Source organism: Setaria viridis, chromosome 5 (genome assembly GCF_005286985.2).
Source record: "Setaria viridis chromosome 5, Setaria_viridis_v4.0, whole genome shotgun sequence".
NCBI classification, from domain to species: Eukaryota; Viridiplantae; Streptophyta; class Magnoliopsida; order Poales; family Poaceae; genus Setaria; species Setaria viridis.
The window spans coordinates 39335599-39356344 of NC_048267.2; the positions used below are offsets into that span (position 1 = coordinate 39335599).

The window sequence follows — 20746 nt, forward strand, 5'->3', positions numbered from 1 at the left end:
ATCTTAACACAAAAAGGGAATTGTCAAAGTAGTAATCAAGCCAAAATAAGGCAAGACCAGTATATTAATAATATCGATTCAAGATGACTCTGGCTGTGATGTACATACATCTTCTGGAGCTACTTAATACACAACGGTAAAACAAGACTAATACAATGGTCAAAATCGTGTCCACATAAATGCTTTGGCTAGTTTACAAAGAATGGTATCCTGGACAGACCAGAAAGCAAAGGGGGAAAAAAACAAGAGGACAACTTTGCATTCTTATACAACACTTGATATCATAAGACGTCACATCCCAGTTGAGGATGTCCTTCCTATTCTTTGAGCACCAAGTTTTGGTTGTGCCGGCTTTGTCCCTCGACCCCTACCTGATGACGCTAAGGGTCTAGCTTTGGTTGATGGTGGAGGTGCTGCAATCGAACCCCATATGTCGTCACTGTTTGCTGCGGCCGCCTTCAAAGGCTTCCCAGATGATTTTGGAGCGGGTGCCGCTATTGTACCCCAGAGATCATCCTCATCATTATGTGACGTTGATGGTTTGACGTCTGCAGACTTTGATGCACTTTTGGGTGGTGCAGCAGCTATAGGACCCCATAGAGGATCATCTTCTGATTTTGGCGCTTTCAGTTGATGTGATTTGGCTGAGGTTGCAGCTGTGTTTGACAAAATCAATAGAAGAAAACAAGAATTAGATGGTTATTTAATAATCAATTAGCTCATTACCATCACAAGGATGTATACTGGAAATGTCATCCAATGTGAAGTTGAGAAGTGGGTCAAGGGGCTATATGTAATTGACACATAGGGAGGTAATTTCTCATTATGATCTTAGCAACAATACTAAGTAATATCACCTTTTACTACTGTTTTTTAATGAAAGTTGATGACACAGCTGCGTGAAACCAACCAATGCACTTGACAGAAGCAAACTTACCTGCTTGCTTTGGTTGCACCACTGGACGTTTCTGAGCAGCTTGTATGTTGGATAGAAGAGAGGGTGATGGCTTATCGTCAAATGGGTCTACATCATCCCATCCTTCTTTATCGCTGCCATTCTCCTCATGGATATTACCATCATCGAGCTCACCCCATCCATCTACTGAAGACCTTGCTGATGCCGGTGCAGCATGATCAAGGGAGCTGGATGTGGATGGTGCATGCCCTACAGTAGAAGCTTGAGTACCTGTGGCAATAGAATTGATTCTCAATTGTAGACCTTTCAAAGTGAAGTTTAAGTAGGGGTATTCACAGTCAAAACGTAACAAAAAGAAGGCACTCTTTGTTTTAGCTTGCAGCTTGTGGATTGTAGCGTGTAGATTTGTTACAATCTGCAAGCTGGGGAAAGTAGATTGTTGGATTGTAACAATCTGGTCTATGGATTGTCACAATCTGGGACTCAACCTGGGACCTGTTTGTCTCAGCTTGCAGATTATTAGATTGTAGCAATCTGCAAGCTAAAACAAACAGGGCCTAAATACTAGAACAGATGTCTGGAATGTGGCAAGAAGGTACTATAGGTATACCACAAGGTTACGATTCAAGTATAATATGACACTATCAATTCTTGTTTGTCAAGGTTAGGATTAAGAAAGTACTCCCACCATTGATAGGTGAGACTTCTAAAGTTTGATTTATATGAAAATCATATTGGAAGATTCATCCATTTATTTCTTTAATAGTAGTCAAATGCATAACAAAAATCGCTAGTCAATAACGACAAATAAACAAGTATGGTGGGAGTACTTTCTTAATCCTCTTTCCAGATATACTTTATGCAAGTGAGAAATGTGGTGATTCTTAGGGATTAAAGCAGTTGGGAGAATAAAATTACCTATACCTGGAGTGGCAGCGGAGGTTGCTGAAACTTGCGAATTACTGGCATTTGCAGTAGATATTGAGCCATGATCAGAAGGTTTACCCTTTTGAGTAATAGAGCTCATGGCCCACCTGGATTCAGACGAGTTTGAATAAAAAAATCCAGTAGAACATTAAATTAGACTAAAATAACAAATCATTAGCATTGGGGTGGCTTCTTAGAATCAGCATATGTTTTTCTACTGTTGCGTAGATTTTGGACAGCACACAATTGATACACGCATGTAAATATATTACTGGCACTCAGAAGTTTATAATGCATTTAGGCCAAGCTTTCAACGAGAAAATAACTAGTTACTGGTGTAGATGATTTGATTGAGAACCAAGCCACCCACCCAAATTAATAAAGAATATTTGTGTCCATTTTGGCAGCCAACATAGAGGCAAGACAGCTTACCCAAGTAAACTGGCATTTCCAGGCTTTAACTGAACACTAGTACTTTCAGCCACCATCGTGTCTCCCGTGGTAAGCTATAGTACACAAAATTAAAACATCAGACAACATAAGAATAGCAAATTGACAGAACATAAAGGTAAAGTAGAATACTTCTACTAGTAAAAATTACAGAAGATGACCTTATCCCAGAAATAATGTAAAAGGAGCAGTTCCAAAAACAGTAAAGCACAAAAGCCCTTGAATCAAAATGAATAAAGTTGGAATAACTAGCTCAAAATGCAAATGAGATTTCTGAGGATCCCTTCCATTTATGGTAGGATCCAGAATCAATTGCAGTGATGCTTTTAGAATATGTGTTTTTAATTGGCATTATCCAGATGTATATTTTTATTGATTTTTACCTTCTGCCTTAATCACGTCTTAAGATAAGAGATGCTTCAGAACATAAAAAAAAATACAATCTATACTGCCTGTCGCTAGTAACCCACAAGAATTGCAAAAATATTAGTAGGCTAAAGTGATCCAGCAAAGTGGATATAGATCATAAACAACAAACTAGATATGGGTACCTTTTGATGGTGTTGCTTAGCTATTTGTAAGAATTGATCGGTAGCCTGAAAAGCCTTGGTTCGCACATCACTGTAGAAACATCACATGATTTGTTTTAAAGACCAAATCACCAAAGCATCATGCAGAAAAGTACAGTTCGAAATGCAGTGTTACAAATGGGATGCAATTAACCATTTTGGAATCAACCGCCTGCCACCTAGATTGTTTAACTTCATTTCTTACTTTACAACTTCTATTCAAACTGGAAATGCACCCATCAAGCAAATTTATTTTAGCAACTGTGCAGAGTGCTCAAACAATGTCTCTATCTTTGTGTGGTATGCTACTGAATCATGGGCCCGCAGTTATCACAGAAAGTTGTAAGCAAAACTTGCTTCACAGGGGCCAAAAAAAAGAACTCTGATGGACATTTGATGGTACTATATCCAAACATGGAATGAATAGTGCCATGCATTCATGTTGGCATGATTTTATTGCCCAACATCGCTCATTAGCCTAGCCTTGCTTGGCAAGGTGAGGCAAGGCAAACCTTGCTAAGTGAGGAGAGCCAATCTCTCTCTCCCTCTCCAGCAGCAGCAAGGTGAAGGGGTTGGGCTAGTAGCAGTAGACTAGTAGACGGCAGGCAGTAGCACAGGGTCGGAGGAATTGGTGATGAGAAGCTGTTGGGCTCAAGTGTGGTGATGAGACAAAGACTATTACCTCATGTCCTTCCTTTCGCTTCTTTTGTCTACAACATATGTGTGAGAAATGGGCCAACTACAATTGTGAAAACTTCACCAAAACACATACCCTTCACGGGGCCCAAGACCTGGTCTAGCGCCATAAAACCTCACGCTCGATCATCTCACAGATCCCCAGCAATTTTACAGGGATGAAGCATGTTATTTAAAACATGAAACAAGGAGAATGTAGAGACTGAGGTTGTACCTATCTGGGTCAAATGTGAGGACAACAACGTTAGGCAGGATGCGAGTTGCAATTTCTGTCATCTCATAGTATGAACTAGTGACACTCAGTGCCATGATTCCTGCCATGAAGCAAGAGTAAACAAATGTCAGTTATGGTACAAAGCATGCACACTTGCTCTGATACTTGTTGCTGGATAGATCTAAAAGTACTAAAGCAGCACATCTGCAAAGGTATGTACCAGCTGCTCTGGCCGGAGGGAAGGTATCTCGTAATGCACGGACTGTGAATGCATTGATCAAGACTCTTTTCCTGGTCTGTCAGATAACATAGCCTTGTCAGCAAAAGAGGCAAAGATTATGCTAGAATAGCACATAATCCATCTCCAGGTTAATATAGATATTGTTCTACTTTTCACTTAGGAGCGAATTATAGATACAGCCACACAGGAAGTTTTCATCATATTTTTTTTCTTTTTCTTTATCATGTTTCCTCAGCAGTAAAATAGTGCTGAATACCCTTAACCAGGCCTACAGTCAGGTCAGCTGTGAAAACCAGCGCTTTTAACATAAACATGAACCTTGAACGTGGAAGCAAAAGCTTATACACAATACCTATGGATTCATTTTTTTACTGTATTTTGTGTTTAAAGCAGAATTAGAGCATATGGATTTCCAGAGTAAAAAAAATGCTACAAACCTTTCCTTTATGCACAACTGACACATGTTAAAAATAGCTAATTTCAGAGAAATTCCATAATGCCATGTGTTCACCATGTCTAACTAGCACATAACACATTCAAGGAAAATCAACAAGGAAAACAGGTAACACAATAGTAGTATCTTTGGGACAGACCCCATCATTCATGTGGCTTGCAATGTTGCCAAGAAGAATTGTAGTGTTTGTCCTGATTCCGGGATCTTCATCCACCTGTAACAGACAGCAGTGCTTACTATAACTGCAGTACAAAACTCATCAAATCTAACCAGGTATAACAGAGTCAAAGGGCATCTCAATCAGAAGAGAACAGCACCCACCTGTAGCTTAGAGAGATACTTCAAGAGGGATCCTGAGATTGTTCGCTGAGATAACTGCAGTATCAGGCCAGACAATTAGTCATCAGGGAACATAGTTTTCAGCAGAAAATAAAAAGGACTGCCTGAGGATCTAAAATCCCAGGAGGGCAATTTGGTATGTGTTATGTACACGCTCCTGCATCTAAAGTAAATGATAGGAGTAAATCAGTAGTCGGAGTTTAACCCTAACTTTGGATAATATTTAACCTTGGAAAAAACACATTTCCAGAACAAAACTGAACACATGCCAAAATTGGTTACCAAAGGAATACATGTAAGGTTTTTGATTTCTTTGGAATATAAATCATGGCCAAGTAAATGATAAATTCAGAAAATTTTGACAGAACAGTTAATACTTTTTCATAGCTCAGGTGAATGATCAGATTTTAACTACATCTCTCGATGATAGACCTATATGCTCAGTAGGATAGAAGCAACTCACTTTTGGTGCCAAAACAAGCATCGACTTCAATGTTAGTTCACGAATAGAAACAGTAGTATCGGAGAAGCCAGTGGCAACATGAGGAAAAACCTAAAAAAAGAGAGAAATTATTAGATATATTTATGCAGAAAATGTTCCAGAAACACAAATGCAGATGTCCAATTGTCTGTATACAAAAGAGATTACATACTTGTTCATCAACAGTTTGAGCTGACAATGATTCCCCAAACTGATCTATGTGCTGCAAAAGACAAGCTCGGATAGCTCTGTCATTGGAGGCGAAAAGCTTGACAATAGTAGGCAAAACCTGAAAGCACCAGCATTATCTATTAATCAGACTATTTGATGTAACATAAAACAGCGCTGACCATAACAAATCTATCAAAAGTGGAAATAAAAGATCACCTTGATACTAAATTGGTCAGCTGGAAGCCAGGAACCCATCTTTAACAGAACAGTTAACGCTGGAGCAGCAGCTGAACCAAACTCAAGAGAAGAAGCCAATACAGGGAGCAACTGTGCACAAAGTAGTCCAGATAATAAGCACATGATCACCCAGCTGGTTGGGAAAACTATTAACGAAGGTAGAAAGAATAATCATGTATGGATGAATCAAGGGAACTCTAGACTTTGGCGGTACCTTTTTTAGGACTATCTCACGAGGAAGCTGTTCAGCTATATTTGGGAGTTTCCGGAAAAAGCTGTCTTTCTCAACGCTGTCTTTTAAATTAAGAACTTCCATGAACTGGATGGTCTCAACTAACTTGTTTTGGAAAAACTCTGAAAACAAAGAGCCAAAGACATTGTTTCAATTTTTTTAAAACTAATGCAATTGCCGTCCACCTTGTAGGGCACAATATTGTAATAAGACTGAGGCACTGAGCACTGAAGAAATGTATTGATTCAATAAAATTCCATTGGAACCCCAAAAAATGACTAAATGACAAGAAAAAAGGGTTGAACTTACCACTGTTATCAATAAGTTTTGAAGGATTTAATCTACGAGAAGGTGTGGAATTCAAGAGCCTCTGGTAGTCTGGAAGCAGAGACTGCAAGGGAGAAATAGTAAATAACTCATCAAAATGACAAATGCGTAGAAACTTCTGCAGTTAGACCAGTGGGAAACTCCAAAACCAATAAAGGTTAGCACATTGTGAAATAAGTTCCTAAGAGAAATTATGCGAGCAAACCTTTGGGATTGAAGCAATATTTCGAAGGTCTTCTGTTCTAGCCAACTTTGCTCCAGAAAAGAGTTCATAAATTAAACACCCTGTCATAAGTGTCATGTTCTCATTATTTCAACTTTAAGGAAATAGCAACCAAATGATGAAGAATTGAAGACCACTGAAGGCAAACAATAGATAAGTCTGAATGGCATCAGTTTATCAATTCACACTTTGATGTTTCTGTTTAGTTCCTTGTGCCTTTAGCTATAAATAATCCAAAACCTCAGTATTACTTAACATAAAAGATTAGGAGCTATGGATACAAGTGCAGACAAATTTCTCCCATATAGTAAGTGCTAGAACACAATTTCTCCCATACAGTAGCCAACAAATCTATAGGCCTAATCACTGCAAGCATGCAATGCAGGAGCAGGACAAGGAACAATTAAGAGTTAGATATGCTCACCCAGTCCCCAAGAATCAATGGCCCACGGAGGTGATTTTCTAATTGAGGCCCAGTCTGACTTTGTCAGCTCCATCGGCTTGTACTGCGTTCCAACTAACCATTCAAATTGCTGCAAAAAAAACACAAAAATCAGAACAGCTTTTAGATAAACTCAAACATTTTGTTATTTTATGAAGGAATTATTTATAAAATCCATCTTTTTCATCAATTTCTATGGTACTAATAGAGATATTGAACCTGATTTCTAGGAACAGCCTAAGTAGACCCTAACAAAACAGGTGTAGAAATAAAACAAGTTTTCAAGCTTTAATATATTTTATAGCACTATTTGAATATTCACCAAATGATATAGAAGAGGGAAGCATACATGCGATACATATAACTAACATAAATAAAGGTGTGGGATTAAGTCCTTACCAACATGGGGCTACCAGAGACTTCATTGTTAGCATCAAATTCTGACAGAACATCAAAAGCATGAAGCTTCCAATCCAGAGTTTGTGTGACAACTACACTCGCCAAGCATACATTCCCATGAACCTGAATTGATCAAGTGATGGCAATCAGGTCATTTAAGAAACAAAGCATTTCCAGCCTTTGTAGTTTCCAATTATGTGTTAACACCGCACCATTTTAATTTGACTGCACTATATAATCCAATGATATGTGTACAAGGCACCCACATCAAATAATCAAAACAAGGAAATGTTCTAGATCGAGACTCGAACAGTAAAAAAATAATCATTTTAAGAATCACCTCTGTTGCAAGCAGCATACACGAATACAGACCCACATGCTTCATAATATTGTTCCATCATTTATAACTAAATAAAACCACAAGTAAACGCCACAAAACAACCACAAGCAAGAATGGATGATGAGAAATCATCAATGCAAAATCTATGAGTGAATATCGCAAAGCAACAAATTATGTAAGGTTTTAGCCAGATTGCAATCTTCTTCAAATCTTAATGCAGGGACTTACAAGCTTGCAGTCATTATTGAGAAAGCTCACAGCTTTCGATATCTGGTGAAGCCCCCATGCAAAGTACTCATCCCTGCACCATTATTTATTAGCCACCGTGGCATGTAGTTCAATGAAAATAAATAAACAAATAACAGGGGTGAATCAAAATATATTGATAAAATGCCAGAAACTACAAGATTTTTCTTAGTGAATGAACATTTTGATGAACACAAAAGTACAAGAAGATCATGGTACCTCTGGGTGCCACCAAGATTCAGTTCCTTGAGCTTTTCGGAAAGTGGCATAACAGGCTCTGTTACAATATAAATTGTGTGCTTCATGGCAGGTCCATCAGGAACTTCTGATTCAGTACTGTGTAAAAAGGATAAGATATTTGGATGCCGCACCTGCAGTAGCCACAACAGCAGTAAACTGACTTAGCAGATATTGGGAAACAAAATAGCAAACTACCAAAGAAAAAAATTGTATATTTCAGAGGTGCTCCTTCTGATGAAAGTAAGACAACAGAAACGATGCGATATGCTGTGGGCAAAACAGCACATAGAAGTAATACTGAAATATCACGAGAATTTTTTTCTTCTTTTTTGGCACAAATTGCTGCCTTCCATTTGATCTAGAATATTTAAGGGATTGTCCAGATTTTCAGTTAAAAAAAAGGCTTTATTGCCACCGGGATTTTTTTTTAAGCCTTGACATTTTGCCACAACAGACTGCACATTAAGTCTTAACTCTTAAATTTACAGCACTATAGATCATCAAAACCGAATGACTACAGTTATTAGCATACCGTTCGTAATCTCTTAACACCATTGCGACCAGCAACCAAGTGTCTGTCCTGAGGGTTGCTCCCTGACAGAGAAAAAATTGACACAGGCGATCCATCATCCTGGAGAAGACAAGGCAAAAATAGTGTTGGCAAGGGCATACATATCTAACAAAAATTAAGACAAAATAATCCTTTGGTGAAAAAAAGAATAACAGCTTAAGAAATCAAAACTGCACCAGAAAAATCAGTATTAATGGTAGACCTAGGATGAATAATAAAACTCTATCAACTGCTGATAATCACCAGAATCATAACATGACACACAATCTCTAAACTTCTGCATATTTGAAAATATATTAACCATTACTAAGATTGCAATTCATCCTAGGTTTGGTAATTATTTGCTTTTATCATCTTCTCAGCCTACTGCTGGTGTGATGTAATAGTGAAACAAGCTGTGTGCACCAAACCCTTTGTAGAGGCTCAAACTTGCTTACAGTTTCTAAAGAACTCCAAGGTTGGACCAAAAGAATCTAAAAGGTTTTGGGTAACTCCACACAAGCAATGAGTCAGTTGCTGCCAAGTATAGTGTGAGACCTTCAGGCCAAAATCAGTTATTGCAATACTCGCAGTCAACATCGCAATCACAGGCGTCCCAAGGCATCACATCCCAGAAACCACCTCATACCCGTACACTCCAATAGCACCAGATGAAATCAAGAGCATAGCTCCAGATAACAAAAATATCATGAAGAAACCTAGATATAACACCAAAAACTCAAATGCAACGTAAGTGCTGGTAGCAGTAATATCCTCATTATCCTTGAACCTCACCAAGTTGGATGGCATGCTGTGGCACGTGAGCTCCACAAGAATTACACAATCAAACCAGCATACCCAGGTTTGAACAACTGCACACAACTATCCCGCAAAATGTAAACCAAATACCTTCCATCCGCTAAAACCAAACTAACTCGAGTCAACTCTACAATGAATCAACCAATTGTGATCCTTAGAAGCTACTAAATCTAGCAACAGTCCAACACAGTCGAAACCACACCAAAACAGCACCGAGAGCTCAACCTGCTACAGAGCGCACGGGCCACAGCCCACAGAACACCCTCACACGCACACCAAAATACACGCTAGCATAGCGCACCGGATTGTTCCAACTCGAAGTCGACCAACAGAACCAGCGATACACCGAACAGTTCCAGCCTACGAACCTAATCAGCGACACAGCGAATACCTCCGACCAGCCCTACGGGGGATCTGATCGATCGGGAGAGACGGGGAAGAGTGCGGACGGCGTACCTTGGAGGTGCCGCGGTGGTGCGTCCATGAGCCCCAGGCGGAGGCGTAGGGCTCGCCGATGGTGTAGGGGAAGTCCTTGAGGCCCGATCCGGATCCCGCGACCACCTCCTTGAGGAACTTGAACATTTTGCTCTACGCCTCCGGTGGTCGATGCCCCGTCGAATTCCGGCGCGGCGCTTCGTCCGCCTCGATTGCCTCCTCGCGTCGGTGGGTGGTGTCCCGCGCGCCGACGCGGCGAGGTAGATCCGGGGCGGTGGACAAGTAGCGTCGAGGAGGGTGAGGTGAGAGGAAGGGGAAGAGGAAACCGGGCACGCCGGCACGACGGGAGAGGGGCCTACCTGGAAGAGGGGGTCAAAAATATTTGCACTTTTGCCCCTTCCCTTGATGATTAGAGAATCTGGACACGGACAGAGCGCATGGCACAGCTCATTCTAGCAAGAAAGTGCAATGCAAGTATTTCGGCACGACAAATTGCATGGTTTGCAACTTTGCAATGACCATGCACATGCTAGTTGTATTCCGTGCATGTACCGAGGCATGGACAAGTATTGACAAGGGAGCTTCTTCAGAGAAAAGATGCAGAGGAAGCATCAAGCATGTGCTCTGAAGAATTAGAACAATAGTAGAAGCTAAACCTCGAGATTTGTGCTCAAAGGTTATAATTTGGCACTGACCACTGAGGCAATAGTATTTAAATTTGTTTGATAATAACGCTTCTGCCAACTTGGTTCAATGCGGAGCTCAGAAACATTACGTTTTTTATACCCATTTATTTTAAATTGTAGACCATTTTAACTTATCTAGGTTAATAGATATTATTATAAATCTAGACATACACTATATTTATATACATAGCAAAAACTATGCATAAAAAAGTCAAAACAGCCTACAATTTGGAACGGAGGGAGTATAGAACAAAATCTAAACAGAGCCTAATATGGTAAAAAAAAACACTCTAGGATCACCATGGGACCGCAAATAATAGCTTATTTCATATTATTTTCGGTTTTAGGATGGACTTTTACTATATGGGTACTATACTCCAACTTATATAATTTACAATGGAAACAAACAGGATCTTAGCCATTTGGAAGATTTGGCATTTAGGCATTGAAATTTTTTCGCACTCGAGTCGTCCAAAATTTAGCTTCCTATCCATCATATGAGCACAACTATCTACTACTTTTCTCTTTTTTTCTCTAACCACTATGTCTAGGTACACGGTTCTTCATAGTTGGAAATATGGCCCTATATACTTAGACAACATACCAACATCGCGAAACTAAAGCAAATTGGAGGGGGTGCGCTTGGCTTGTGGGTGCATAGAGTTAATATGTTATTGGTAATATGGTGAAAAATTTACCTCAATCACTGTTTTTCATTTTTTAATGTAGCTTCACCCCTGCCATGGATGATGAGGGGTTGGCAGTGTTTGCAGAATAGCAAATAAGTAGGCAAGACTTCGGGAATAGGAGAACCGCTAAGGCAGGTTAACACACGCAACAGGGAATGAGCAAATTCAGGATCAATCATGATGAGAAAAGGAAAAAGAAGTAGAACTGAGCAATGGGTGGTTAATTTAATTTTATTGCAATAAATCTCTCTATATTAAAGTGTATTCTTCATTTGTCCATGACTCCATTTGTCCGTTGAGCCACTAGATGCGGACTATTTTGGGTTTACGACCCGATTGACTGGCAACTCAGTTGCATGCGAGTCCTCACAAACCTACTTGACTCGTGCCTACCTCCTGCTCTATCTCCCCATATCGCCCCAACCGACTTTTTTGTTTTTTAGCTTTTTTTGCGAAAGATTCTCACAAATAGGTTCCTGGCGGAACCAATTCCAAAAATGGACCCTTAGCTTGGCGCCATCCACGCTGGCGCTAAGCTACAACGTCTCGACGCCAGCCATCCTGGCGCCAAGGTCTATACATAGCGGCTGACGCGGATGCCGACGTGGCGGGGGCTTGGCGCCATCCATGATGGCGCCAAGCCTTGGCGCCATGGATCTTGGCGCCGAGCTTGGCGCTGAGCTATCTACCCCGTACCTCTACGCGTTTCGAACTAAACAAGTATAATTATTCTGAGGAGTATGCAACAAATTAAGTTGTGGTTCAACTGGTTAGGAGGTGGGCTTCTTATCCTAGAGACCTGAGTTTGAACCCCACTATTGAACCTTTTTTTCCGACGGTGGCGCCGGTCGGTCGTAAAATCTCGCGTTTCCTGTCGATATGGTAAAATGTAGAGTTGAACCACAACTTAGTTTATTGTTTACTCCTCGGAATAATTATACTTGTTTAGTTCGAAACGCGTAGAGGTACGGGGTGGATAGCTCGACGCCAAGATCTACGGCGCCAAGCTCGGCGCCAAGATCCATGGCGCCAAGGCTTGGCGCCAAGCCCCCGCCACGTCGGCATCCGCGTCAGCTGCTATGTATAGACCTTGGCGCCAGGATGGCTGGCGCCGAGACGTTGTAGCTTGGCGCCAGCGTGGATGGCGCCAAGCTAAGGGTCCATTTTTGAAATTGGTTCCGCCAGAGATCTATTTGTGAGAATCTTTCGCAAAAAGAGCTAAAAAATAAAAAAGTCGGTCGCCCCAACGCCTCCCATTAGAGAGGCTAGCTGCTATGCTTGGACACACCACTCTATCCCACCATAGTCGTTTCCATTCTCATCTTTACGATGACAATACAACACTTATCCTCATTGTCGATTATTGTTGCCGCCATCGTCCACATAAGAATTTCACCGTTTTCGCCATGCCACCATGACAAAAAAAACATTGGCTGCGAAAATACTACAACTATATCACATACCGCAAGACATGGGCAAGAATTATGGAGGGCTAATCAACTAAAAAGTTGCCTTCACAAAATTTATGAAATTAGCTTATATTTTGATAAGTATGAAATTAAGGAAACACCAAACCGCCCCGCGGGATAATGCATCCAGCTACCAAAAAGACAGTTAAGAGTTAGGAGAGACTAAACATCACAACCAATGTTGCCTATGCCGACTCTTGCTTTGCTTAAACCAGAAGAAAACTGCCATGATATCAGTACTTTTTTGGAGAAATTGGAATGGTCTATAGAAATTGTATTGTTTACCCCAAAGTCATGCGGAGACTCTGCAATAATCTGAAAGGAAAACTGCATTGCGTCTGCCAGAGCTCTGGGAGTGAGCGGTAAGTGGCATGTGTGCGTACATGCTTCTTACTGACTCCAAAAACCTTGATACAGACTTGGTTATTTGCAACGAGTTTTTTTTTTCAATTGAACGCTGCATTGAATAATTATCAGATCTCTACATTTCATCCCTTGTTTTTTATCTGTCCAACCCTCTCTTGCGATTAACATTTGTCTGAATATTTATCTACTCTGAAGAGATAGAGAGCTACTATATAATTAAGACAGCCAAGAGATGGAACAGAGCATTCCCACTCCGGAGCATCGATCACACACGGCCAGCTCTTCGAAGCTAGAACGCTCTCGGCTTGCACACGATGGTGGAGTGCTTCAAGATGTGGAGGCTGAACTGGCCTCCCTTCTCGGTGGTGTCGATCTTGTCCTGGCCAGGCGGCGGCAGCAGCTCGAAGTTCTGGACGAGGCGTCCGATGGTGATGCCGAGGATGGGGAGGGCGAGGATGATGCCGGGGCAGCTCCTGCGGCCGACGCCGAAGGGCAGGTACCTGAAGTCGTTGCCGTTGGCCTCGACGTGCCTCTCCTCCTCCAGGAAGCGCTCCGGCCGGAACTCCTCGGGCCGCCTCCAGCTGTCAGGGTTGTTGGCGAGGTACCAGGCGTTGACGAGGATCTTGCTCTCGGCGGGGACGTCGTAGCCGCCGAGCTTGGCGTCGTGGAGGTTCATGTGCGGCACCAGCAACGGGATAGCCATGCGCAGGCGCAGCGTCTCCTTGATCACGGCCTGCAGGTAGGGGAGCCTGTGCGTGTCCGGCTCCGTGATCTGGTGGCCGGGGCCCAGCGCCGCGTCCAGCTCCTGCCGAAGCTTCCGCTGGATCTCCGGGTGGTTCACCAGCTCCGCGATCGCCCACTCGATCGACCACAGCGTCGTCTCGATCGCTGCAGAGGCACAAACAGACAAGAACGAGTGAGCTACTGCTGTCAGTTGCATTGCAGCTCCGACTGTGATAAAATTGATCGATTATTTTTGTAGCTAGTGATGAAAATTGCAATGCACGGACACTGTTGACACTGGTTGGTATGTTGGGCTATCACGTCAAGCGTTTTTGCAGGTGTTGTAGCCTTCTTGTCAACACAAGTGCTGTAGTACAGTTTTTGTTGCAGAATGTTCCTGGGCCTCACATGGCGCCATCGTTGCGTCTTGGAAGTGCATGACAGAAACTTCTAGTCTAGGCTACTAAATTCCAGGGACAATAGTCTTTTGCCATGCTAAACCTGAAGGGTGATTAAGTTAGTCTGTACTGCACGTACCTGCAACGTTAATGTTCTCGACGATGTAGAGCACGTTGTCCTCGTTGATCTCCCCCTTCTGCTGCGCCTCCAGGATGTGATCAATGGCGCACTTGAGCCCGTTGTTGTCCATGGCCTTGGTGCTCGCTAGCTTCCTGCAGAAACACCCACCATGTGAGCACATCATATGATTTTTCGTCAGAGTCGCACGGTGCTTGTTCTGTTTGTTCCGGTTGCTCTCCCACTCTCTCACTGCCACTAGTCCAACGAAATTATGGAATGGATGAAGGAACTACTCACTTCCTCTCCTCGAGGAAGAAATCCTTGAAGAGCTTGAGACGTGTCTCCTTGACCTCCTTGCAGATCCTAAGGTAGCCGCGGAGGAACGGGCGGAGGATGGGGATGAAGTCGCCGTAGTTGTACTCGAAGCTCTGCGCGAGGCGGCTGCGCTCGCCGTTGAGCGCCCTGAGGCGGAGGAAGAGCGGGTCGTCCATGCTCTCGAACCGCCGGTCGAACATGATGCGGTACATGTTGTTGTACATCATGAGCTGCAGGCGTCGCCGGAGCACGACGCCCTCGGTGGCGGCGCTGGGGTCGGCGCGCACGTCGTCCACCACGGCGGCGGCCTCGGCCTCCCACCCGGCGCGGTACTGCTGCACGACCTTGTTGGTGAAGAAGGGCACGGTCATGATGCGCCGCATCTTGCGCCAATGGTCGCCGTACACGGTGAACACCATGTCCTGGCCCTTGCCGGTGAAGATGTCGAAGACGACGTTGCGGGTGCGGGAGCCGAACTCGACGCCCTGGGTGTGGAGCACCTCCCGCGCCAGCGGCGGGGAGGAGACCACCACCAGGTTGCGCTGGCCCATCCGGAGGAGGAAGATGTCGCCGAACCTGCGGGCCAGCGCGGCGAGGTTGCGGTGGTTGAGGTCGTCCCCGACCTGCAGCCAGTTGCCGAAGATGGGCACGGGGACGGGGCCGGGAGGCAGGCGGAGCTTGCGGCCGCGGAGCTTGGACACCGCTATGGCGATCACGACGGACGCGAACAGGCCGATCAGGAGCTTCTCCGCGAAGCGGAGGTCCATGGCGACGAAGCCGGGATGGATGGCGGGCACGCTGCCGTCTTCACTGTTCTTGTGTGTCTCTGTTGTGTTGGCGCGCTGGAACGGCGGTTGTTCCTGGAGAGTGGAGAGTCCAAGGGACACGTCCGTGCGCATATAAAGGTGAGCCGGCGGGACGACAGAGGAGTTGGCGTTACAATTGACGGCGATGCGGTAGGTAGGGCCGTAGGGGAGGACCGGAGGGGGTTTGGTGGATGCGGCGTTAGTGAGTCCACGGTCGGGGCCCACCGGCAGTGAGGGCGCTGCGCTTGGTTGGGCTTGCAGGGTGTGTACCAGAGTGGAGATGTGTGGCCAATGATTTTTGGGGTTTGGAGTAGCACAGAAAAGGTTTTTTGGTGGGTAGGTGAGAGCTTCCTTTTGACTCTGGTCCATGTTCCAAGTGTTTGGTTGTTATTTTTCCGTTTACCTTTTTTTTCATGAACGATACATAGATGTATGAAACTTTATGTTCAATAATTGATCCCATATGATGGTAACTCATGATCCCTTGCTCGGTTAGAGCTCAAAGGAATTGATAGGTTATATTCGTTGAATAGACAAGAAAGACAAATGAATGACAGTAGAACTATATAAATATAGAGAAGGACGATGTTTGTTATCAAAATAAAGAAGAGTAAATTGCACCCACTATATAATAACTTGTCAAGTGGGTGCAAATTAATCCAACAACTTATAAAATATTCAATCTAGTACAATAACTTGTCATGTGGGTGTAGATTGGTCTAGTAACTTGAAAAATGCTCAATCTAGTATAATAATTTGATAGCTTGGTGTAGATTAATAAAAAACTTGTAAACTGCCCAATTTAGTGCAATAGCTTGTCAAATTGGTACATCCGCAGTCAAGATAATATAATAAGCAACCTATTTTCTAATGCTGGGTCAGAGTATATTCGCGTCCGAACAAGTCATTGAGCATTATTTGACCATTGATATTCGTGTCGCTATGGTAATGTATTCACCCGGAACAAGAACTTTATGTTTTTAGGAAATTAATGTTATACCTTCGTATCAATTTTTTTTATACAATAATTTAATTTTGATTAGGAATATTTAATTTCATATTCAATATTGATAAATTTGCTCTCACTATTTTATATGTTTGATGATATGCATTTTTGTTTAGCTAAAAAACAATAGTTAATATATACTAACAATATCTTTTAGAAATTCGACATAAATATTTTTTAAAATCTCATGTAGTTTTTTGAAAAGTATAATGAGCAAAAATAATAGAAATTGACATGGTTCTTTTACAGTTGAATACATGAGCAGAAGCACAGAAGAAGAAAGCTAAGGTCCAAAGATCTTTCTTATTTATTTTAGTCCTTCAGTAATGCCAATTGCATAATTCTTAAATTTGATTCAATTTAACTAATGAACAAATAAGTTAAGCACCGTTGAGAAGCAACGGACATGTCATGATTAACGATAAAAGAAACAGAATTATTGATTGCAAGAGAATTCGTATGTCCATGCACTTTGCTTAATACGTTGTCATTGTAACGTTTGGACTGTAGCACAAATTTGTTAAGTCATTAAGCTAGCTTGAGCTCTTTACAAGTTGTCGGACTAATCTGCACCCACCTATCAAGTTATTATATTGAATTAAGCATTTTACAAGGTGTTGGACCAATTTGCATCCACCTATGTATAGTGGGTGCAATTTACTCAGTAAAGAACTACACATAATATAAAAATCAAATTGTTCAGAAAGGGGATAAGAATCTAACTCCGCATCACCTAAGAACACAATAAGAGAACTTTATATTTTCCATTTTTATAGTATATATATTTGGTACATCATAGTAATGACGTCCGCAAAGAGTGGTTTGGTGAACCCGGCACCGGAGGGGTAGCCATAGCCATTTGGCATCGCGGCCAGCCACAAATCCAGCATTCCAAGCAGCCGTGCAAGACTGCTACGCGTCACTCGCTCGATGTTGTCCGCTGCTTCCTCGGTGAGTTGGTGGCCGCCCATTTCCGCAGACACTGTGCATGGGCATGTCTCTGGTGTTCCGTAGAGTGTGATGGATCTCTCCGGGGCTTTTGGTTTACGTGGTGGAACGATCGGTTCGTTCGTCCGTCTCAGATCGTTCTCGGCGAGGAGGTTGGGTCGTGCTCGTGCATCAGGTCGGGTTGGCATTTTGCTTGTCCAGCCGGCCTTTTGTGGGTGCACCGTACGTACTCCATGGCTGTGCTTGTATAGAAAGAGTAGTCAGAGAGTGATCGATGTTCTTGTTTTGTGGGGCACATGAAATCATTATTAGTAATGTGTACCTAAAGTTTGGTAATGTTTAACTACACGTGACAAACGGTGTTGCTTATTTGTGACAGGATCCAATATAATTCTAAATATTAGGGTGCAATTGGTTTATGCTAAATCACTATGCCAGAAATGATCTGTGGTGCCACCTTGATTTTTTACTGCTAGTGGGCAAGATTACCACCGCCAGCACAAATGGTCAAGTGGCCAACCCCGTTAAAACCCGTCACTCCAAATGTACTTGTACTAGCGGGTGACATAACCACCCGCCAGCATAGATGGCCTCCATTGGTGCTGGCGGGTACTTATATCACCCGTCAGCACAAATGCATTTCGCATGTGGACCCAACTCCCTCGGTATTTATCGATCTCTTCCTCCTCCTATCTCTCTTCTGCATCCTCATATCTCTATCTTATCTCTTTCCTCTCTCACCTTATCTCTTTCTCCTGCAAGGGAGCTACACCTGGGGCTTGGGCGGGTGGCACGGCATGCCCCGTGTACGCGTGGACCCAGCTCCTTTGGTATTTATCTCTTCCTCCTCTATCTCTCTTCCGCATCCTTACATCTCTATCTTATCTCTTTCTCCTGCAGGGCAGCTGCACCTGGGCCTTGGACGGGCGGCGCGGGATGCCTGGCGGGTGGCCGGCTCGGGCGGCGAGGATGCTGGCGTAGGTGGCCTGCGGGCGGTGCGGCATGCCCAGCGCAGGCGGCCTGCTCGGGCATGGTCTGCAATGCAGCTGCGGATGGCCGTCGCCGGCGGCGCGTTCAGCTGGCGGGGCAGCCTCGGGCGGCGGGTGCAGCCTTCTGGCGGACGGCGAGTGCAGGGCCAGCGCGAACGATTGTAGCGAGCAGCGTGGGCAACCCAGGCGACACGAGTGGCGGTGCTGCGGTAACACGAGCGACTACAACCATTTTTTTCCTAAAAATATCATTGCTGGTGGGCCTTCTAATCGCCCGCCAATACGAATCATATCTGTGCTGGCGGGTGTCCACCTGCCAGTAGAGATACCATTTCTGCTGGTAGTGGCTTGCTAGCGGGTGCCAGACCCGCCAGCAGAAATTGGTTTTGACCGCAAGTGGAAATGTTTTCTGGCATAGTGAATATTGATTCTTACATACTCACTCCATCCTAAAATAAATGCACTTCTAGAGTTTGGGTGAAGAGATTAATGTTAGTGAGAAATTATATATATACCCCAATCATTACACTTTGGGAAGAGAAAAAGTAGAAGAAGATAACCTAGAGTTAGGTGATCTCATTTCTATATGTGCACTTGTTTTAAGATAAATTTTAAATTATAAAAATGTATTTATTATGGGACGGAGGGAGTACGGGAAGAGCTTGAAGTGCCCATTTTCCGAGCCTGCATTTCACGGTGAAACACACAGGACAGGACCATGGTCGATGCATACATGGCACCTATGTATAATGAATCCACGTGTACAGCTGATAGGTGCCATCAATACGAAGGAAATGAAGGAGAATCGCACGACAGCACCAACTACAGTTGCTTACGCGAGGAGCATCTGTGATCACCCGTGACGTTGCTTACCAATAGCAGCTGTAGTCACCCGTGACGCATGGACTTTGTGTGGCCGTCGTCTGACGCCATATGTTCTTCGAGCCAGCTTTGTATGGGCGCCGGCTGGCCGTCCACCCGTACGTATTTTTTTGGTTGGTGGCACAGCGGAAGTCCGAGAAAATAAACTGGTAGGTGTGCATCCATCTCGCGCAGATACTAGCTAGTCCATGGAGTGGTCAGTGATGACACCTACCGCCACGACGCGGACACTTCCGGGGAAGGGTGGTTAACCAACCAACTAATCCAAGGAAGGTTCCAGACTGCTAGTCTGGGCTAACGAGGTAACAAAACAGCTCCTCCGATGAGCGTAGATGTAAACTATTTTTCTACTCAGTACAATGATGCGCGACTTTCCTGCATATTCGAGAAGAAAAAAAAAAGCTAACGAGGTAAAGATGGGGATGGCATCGTTTCTATTTTCTTTCGATATGGTCCTGAGGTGATTGACAGCATCTCGACACGCGACGTCGCGGCCAATGCTGGCTCCAGATGCTATCTTACACGCACTGTGACTTCAGCACGCGACGATGTTATTGGTCATCGTCTTAGTTATTCGTTAATGTAGATCACTATTTTAAATCTTCGGCTAAGCCATTTAGCGATATGCCTTCAAACAACTAATCGCCGGCTAAATGAGGCTATAGTAGCTATATTGAATTAGAGAGCAAACAGTTGGACCCTTATCGAACAGCTATATGTGGAGATACCGGTAGCTACATCCGAAGATTTAAAACCCTGATATAGATGCTCTTAGTTTTTTTTTGTCTTCTCAAGAGTAATCATGTTTCCTAAGCTATGCAGAGAACTTATGAGAGTATGAGGGAAAGAAAATCTTGAAACAAATTTTAGGCAAGCACAAAACTCGTCAAAGATCGCTGGTCAATATAATAGCGCAGGACCTGTATCATCCATCTCGTGAAAGATGATTTCACAAGACATGCAAAGTAGTTCAATATCCCTGGGTCTAATTCTTACTAGTCATCAATAATAGGCCATATAGCATAGAGAAATAAGCTTTTCTTTTTTGCTCTTTTGTTATCATTTCCCCCTCCAATCTCTATGTTTAACAATATTTATAGGATTATGATTTTGTATGTTTATACATGTTTTAATATTTTTAAACTTAATTAACAATCTGTGAAATATAAATCAAAATTCTGAATAAACTAGTACAATTTATTCAAAATGTTGAAGTAGTACATCCTCAATGTTGAGCTTTTTAAAAAAATAAAAAATACAGTACCGTGTTGCATCTTTTTTATACAACGGTGATCACGCTTTTATTGGCTGTGAGCCTGTGAGCCATGGTAGCTTCATCAGCTACGTATACGTGCACATTATCCATCTCAATCGAGATCTAGATAAAATGTTACGTGAAA

General features: G+C 43.2%; 2 protein-coding genes across 3 annotated transcripts; both read right to left on the reverse strand.

Moving 5' to 3' along the window:
* Positions 1 to 20: 20 nt before the first annotated feature.
* On the reverse strand, positions 21 to 10300 carry LOC117856744 (uncharacterized). Of its 2 annotated transcripts, none has more exons than XM_034739126.2 (21): positions 9970 to 10300; positions 8677 to 8775; positions 8124 to 8275; positions 7887 to 7959; positions 7319 to 7441; positions 6902 to 7010; positions 6460 to 6539; positions 6237 to 6318; positions 5910 to 6049; positions 5675 to 5785; positions 5460 to 5576; positions 5270 to 5359; positions 4789 to 4842; positions 4607 to 4681; positions 3993 to 4068; positions 3773 to 3872; positions 2845 to 2914; positions 2276 to 2349; positions 1841 to 1950; positions 938 to 1186; positions 21 to 656 (listed from the first exon to the last, which is right to left on the reverse strand). In XM_034739126.2, exons 1-21 carry the CDS (start codon positions 10093 to 10095, stop codon positions 292 to 294), a joined length of 2475 nt encoding a protein of 824 aa, XP_034595017.1. In that variant the 5' UTR covers positions 10096 to 10300; the 3' UTR covers positions 21 to 291. The 2 variants fall into 2 exon arrangements, with proteins under 2 accessions (XP_034595017.1, XP_034595016.1); XM_034739125.2 differs by having other exon boundaries at positions 1835 to 1950; positions 9970 to 10299.
* A 2915-nt stretch (positions 10301 to 13215) lies between these two features.
* On the reverse strand, positions 13216 to 15570 carry LOC117855309 (trans-cinnamate 4-monooxygenase). The gene is made up of 3 exons (XM_034737626.2): positions 14698 to 15570; positions 14419 to 14552; positions 13216 to 14046 (listed from the first exon to the last, which is right to left on the reverse strand). Exons 1-3 carry the CDS (start codon positions 15480 to 15482, stop codon positions 13448 to 13450), a joined length of 1518 nt encoding a protein of 505 aa, XP_034593517.1. The 5' UTR covers positions 15483 to 15570; the 3' UTR covers positions 13216 to 13447.
* Between the last annotated feature and the right edge of the window lie 5176 nt (positions 15571 to 20746).

Coding starts and splice junctions, on each gene's coding strand:
- LOC117856744 (XM_034739125.2), bottom strand. CDS start 10,095: ATGTTCAAGTTCCTCAAGGAGGTGGTCGCGGGATCCGGATCGGGCCTC. Junction 7,960..8,123: donor AATCTTGGTGGCACCCAGAG/GTACCATGATCT, acceptor ATAATGGTGCAG/GGATGAGTACTTTGCATGGG. Junction 4,682..4,788: donor AGTATCTCTCTAAGCTACAG/GTGGGTGCTGTT, acceptor TGTCTGTTACAG/GTGGATGAAGATCCCGGAAT.
- LOC117855309 (XM_034737626.2), bottom strand. CDS start 15,482: ATGGACCTCCGCTTCGCGGAGAAGCTCCTGATCGGCCTGTTCGCGTCC. Junction 14,553..14,697: donor TTCTTCCTCGAGGAGAGGAA/GTGAGTAGTTCC, acceptor GTGTTTCTGCAG/GAAGCTAGCGAGCACCAAGG. Junction 14,047..14,418: donor CGAGAACATTAACGTTGCAG/GTACGTGCAGTA, acceptor GTGCCTCTGCAG/CGATCGAGACGACGCTGTGG.